General features: G+C 27.2%; 1 protein-coding gene across 5 annotated transcripts in view; it reads right to left on the bottom strand.

Annotated features, from left to right (window-relative positions):
• Positions 1-2,556: 2,556 nt before the first annotated feature.
• LOC131957890 (spondin-1) overlaps positions 2,557-5,002 on the bottom strand; it is a 60,898-nt gene continuing 58,452 nt past the window's right edge. For 3 of the 5 annotated variants that reach the window (XM_059322713.1, XM_059322717.1, XM_059322718.1), the window contains one exon: positions 2,557-3,750. In XM_059322713.1, coding sequence (XP_059178696.1) covers positions 3,700-3,750 — 51 coding nt within the window. In that variant the 3' untranslated portion in view covers positions 2,557-3,699. The remainder of the gene's footprint in view (positions 3,751-5,002) is intronic. The other 2 variants (XM_059322715.1, XM_059322716.1) reach the window with 2 other exon arrangements.

The raw sequence follows: 5,002 nt of genomic DNA, 5'->3' as shown, positions 1-5,002 counted from the left end.
GTATTGTGTTTTTGGCTTCATTTATGATAGTGTGCACATTTTGTTCTGTAATATGATGACAGTTTTTTGTTACCAACTGATAGAGCAGCTGATGGAAAAGGTGAACCTCATGACTACAGCTGTGATATTTTTAAAATGGTGGTGTAAAAAAAAAATATTGATTAACTTGGTAACTTAGGTGAAGACTACTTCATCATTGATGACAACCACAATGATAACAGTTTTAACACACAAAAAAGGATAGTTTATGTTTATAGGATGTGACTTTATTTAGTAATGAGAATATGGTACATCACTTGTTCTAAAATAGTTGTAGTTGAACTTAAAACAGAGATAAAAGGCCAAAAAAAACTGTTTTAGAAAATGTGTAATTAAATTACATTTAAATCTTAAAAAAAAATAATCAAAATTTAAATGTTAACTTTCTGCTAAAGCTTATTTACAGAAATGATAAAACAACTTCAAACAGCAATCTGTGGTATACAAAAATTGATAATACAATTTGATAATTTGAAATTATATTTGCTTTAATTGTATATTTAAGTATTCATAGTACTGTCTGTATACATAAATAAAAATTATATTAGAACTATATTTAAAAATGTTTTTTCTTGAAGTAAAAATTGCTTTATGGTTTTCATAAGAGCTAGAATTACACATTTTAAGTTGTTTGGCTGTAGGTTATTAGTTTCAATACCCACACACTATAATAGATGACCATTAAAGCTAATACAGAATGTACAGAAAACAGCACACATGACTTTTTGGAACATCTCAATCGCCCTTAGAAACAACTCTTTCAATTTAAAGCTGATAACTGTATTCATAAGGAAAAAAAAAAGATATAACTGCTAAATCGTTTAAGTCCTTGATTATGTGAAAACTTGGGCTTGGATTCGTGTGCCCTAATCAGGCCAGCCCCGCCCCAGTTGTTTCCTGTCAAGTTTTCGAGATGTTCCTTTACACACTTCATTTAAACACAATGCTGAACATAGTAAGAAAGAACTCTATGTAAAAAAAAAATAACAATTACATCATATAAAAGTCTTACATTTATATATTTATGTATATATACAACACCCCATAACTAAAATGATAAATAATAAAAAAAAAAGGTACAGTTTTGATTTTGGGCATGCAAATTCTTGTACAAGTATTCTTCTCATTATATCCTAGCAGGGGGTGTATGTAATTAAGATTAATGATATGGATACATAAGCAATGAAACTAATAAGCGGCCTGAAAAAAAATTCTTAAATGTGAACCTTAAATTACTTTTGAAAATTACATTATTAATCTAAATTTGATTTTACTATATGTATCATCAAAAAATTTAGAATCTAAAAGTAATGATTTTTAAGTGTTACTGAAATAAGCAACAGAGGATAGTACTGGCCACTAAATCCCCAAATGATACAATTATAGAAAATAGGTGCTCTTATTTTAATAAATGATAGTACTTTTTCATGCACTGTTGTATGTTTCATTGCTTATTTAAAGAAATTAAATCCACATAAATTTGAGACAGACAAAAAAAAATACACACAAAACATTTATAAATAGATGTTTATTAAAAAAAATGAAATGGTATGTTAAAAATTATGTAGATCTAGTGATTATTTTAACTGAAAATAAAAGGAACAATTTTTGCTTCTTTAAAAAAAAAATTATTCCTGTGCTGCAATTTTGTATTAGTTAAATGATTATTAAGTAGGCTATGTTTTAAAAAAAAATCTTACTAAATAAAAATGTTCTTTTTACAACATCAATACCTGCTACTTAGTTGAAATGAGAATATAAGTTAAAAATAAATAACTTGACTGAAATCTATACACATATAATAACATGTCATGAATTAATGCTAATTTCATTTTCATACATTGAAATATACATCACTATTACACTAGAAGTATATGTCCACAAATTCATTAAAAAAAAAAAACTTTACAATGGGACATTATTTTTACTGAAGAATACCAGTTGATATACAGCTTTACAGTACTAAATCCTTAATTATTCCACATTAATGTGGACTTTAAAGATGTTTATACATTTTAACTAACAGTTTCTTTATGAAACTTTTTCATCATACATTATTAAGATCAACACGAAGGCACTAGAGTATCCTAAAAAAATAAACAATAAAAAATAAATACTTATTTTGTTATAGTTTTGCCATTTCTTTTTATAGATTAGAAATACCAGTATAATCTGAAGCATGCAGTTGACTCAACATGATTATTGAATGTTTTACCTAAGCCTATTAAGTTACTCCGTGACCCTGGAGATGTTTTATTGGACAGACTGTGTTACATTAGACCCAAGTCCACAACTTAACAAACACATCTAAAACATCTGCTATCCAATTACAACATACTTAACTATTCAAATTTTTTCTACAACAACAAAAATAAAATGTGCAGCTTTCAAAACACAAGTTTAAAATACCTAACTGGAAGTGGAAGATAATTTAAGGATTTCGCATAATGCTTCACACTGTTTAAAAGTACAAAAATAATTGCAACATTTCTGTAGCATGCCAAATAACTTATTTTTTCCTTCAATAGTTCAAAAAAAAATTTCCATGCATGGCCAATTAATTTTATAAAGATTCAGTTATATTACTTTTTAAAAATTTCACTTTTCTTTAAAAATTAGTTATATAGTAAATAAATATTCCGAAACAGTTTAAGGAGGTAGATTGTTTTTAAAAATGATTAAGCCTGAATGTTAGGATGGTGATCTAAAAATGCCCCATTGTTAGGTTTCTAAACAAGGTAGGTCTAGGTGAATACATTCATCATGCAGAACATACAGAAAGAAGTAGTCTACACAAAATCATGCCTGAATAATTTGATTGATAGTACACTAGGCTTACGGTTAGTGTATAAGCCCAGCTTAGATTAGAGTAACACATGGAAACAACATAGACAGGTTAATTTGGTGACATTTCAAGTGCAGTGTGGTGAATCAGATTTGTGATGCAGACATAGTCCATTCATTGATCAGTGTGATATAGCCCAGTGGTTTAAACGATATAGAAGGGTAGTAGGATTGAGGATGTTAGTAACGACGACGGTGAAACATCATGTAGCGTCTCATGCTTTCTTCAATCTGAAATTAAAAACCTTCAACAGTGATCACAAAAGATATGACACAAACCATGGCTGAAACAAACAAAAATGCACTTTTATTAAGTTGTTTTTATTTTTTAGTAAACTTTCATTAAATTTAAGCAGTTATTTATATTAAGTTAGATTTAACATTATTTTCAAAAATTAGTTTCAGTTCTAAGTTTGAGCATTATATTCAGATCTATGATTAAACTTAAGATGTTAAAAATCCCAAATAAATGTTCAGGTATACAAAACAAGAAGCAGTTGATAAAATTTGTCTATATTTGTTAGGCCGTAAAGCATTTGTAAAATATACTTGGCTAATTTAAAGCAAAAGACTTAAATTTAAATTCATTAACAAATAATTTTTCTTAAGAAATCATTCAATTTTCTCTGCTTCAGACTGCAGTAATTAGTAAGGGTAAAATTCATCTGTTTACTTCTAACACTGTTATCAATAAATAAGGGAGCCAAATTCACGAGCAATAATGTTTGTGGGTGTACTTTGGTGGAGTACAATTTGATCACAGGCAACTCAACATACTTTTTTTTTTCATACTGGTTACTTTGGATTTGTTGTCGTTCAGCTTATAAAAAAATCAGCCTTACGGATACTATCAATTGGGTTTTTCACCTGGAAAAGGAAACAAAACACACTAAGGAATGGACACAATAAATTGGCTAAAAGAATTAATTGGAGGAAATGTCTGCCCACCAGTGATTGTTAGAAGAATTAAAGAGAATAAAAAGATAAGTAAAAAAATGTGTTAAATGACCCGAATATTTGAAGAGTTTATTGTCAAAATGTTTATATTTTTAAAAAATATTTTATAATTATTATCATGACTTACATGGTGACATAATATACAATTAACTTATTAATTTATTTCTCAGACATTCAAAAATATATGAGAGTTATATTATAGGCTAATTGTTCACTAAAAAGACAATTTAAGAAAAATATTTTTCACGTGTAATATTGCTTTAGTGGTTTTGAAAATAAACTCTTCGTTTGTAAGTTGAGAGTAGTAATAAGCAGTGATAAAGTGTAAGCACAAATAAATAGATTTAGACTTAAATGGTGAGAATAAAAAAAATAAAATAGCTTGATTGGTTTATTTTATGGCCAGTAAATTAATATCAAAACAGCTTTCTGGGATTTGATTTTAAGTAAATGATGTAGTTTAAAGGGGGTAATATTAAAGTGTATTGATTAACACATTTGTGTTGAATTATTTGAAATGGGACTGACATAAACATGCAACATGTAGGGATTTTATATAGCTATTTTTAAAGTGGCTGAAAGGCAAGTTGGAAAATATTTTTAAATTATGCCATCTTGCTAATACAATTTTGAAAACAAAGCGTCATATGTGTACATTTACAATTATTAAAACAGAAGACAAATATAGGTAGCAGGATAACAAAAATATGATTTTAAAGCTGGCATGATATATTGAAGTAGCTGACACAATGTCTTTAATAAATACAATTTAAAATTATTTAAATAATGCAAATACAAATCAGTTACTGAAATATTAAGTACATTTGCACGCTTAAAGTAAAAATTACGTAAATTAATTTAAAAAACCTAAATTTAATAACATTGAATTTTAAAGTAGATCTAGATTATTTAAGCAAATGTAAAAGAAGAATAAAGATAAAACCAATTCCACAAAAAAAATGAAAATAAAATCATATCCCAGAAAGGTAGTACTCTAAAAGATGTAAAATTATCTTTTTAAAGAATTCAAAGCAATAAGCATTATAAAAAGTAATATTTATACATTTTAGGAAAAAGAACATACAGAAAAATGGGGCATTGGGGTGAAGGTTTTGAAATATGAAAAGAAATTTTGAATATAAAAAAGGATTGACTACACAGC

Source organism: Physella acuta, unplaced genomic scaffold (genome assembly GCF_028476545.2).
Source record: "Physella acuta isolate Inbredline_101_S28 unplaced genomic scaffold, ASM2847654v3 ptg001276l, whole genome shotgun sequence".
Taxonomy (NCBI): Eukaryota; Metazoa; Mollusca; class Gastropoda; family Physidae; genus Physella; species Physella acuta.
The sequence above is the reverse complement of the archived record's forward strand: the minus strand, read 5'-3'. Positions and strand labels throughout refer to the sequence as shown.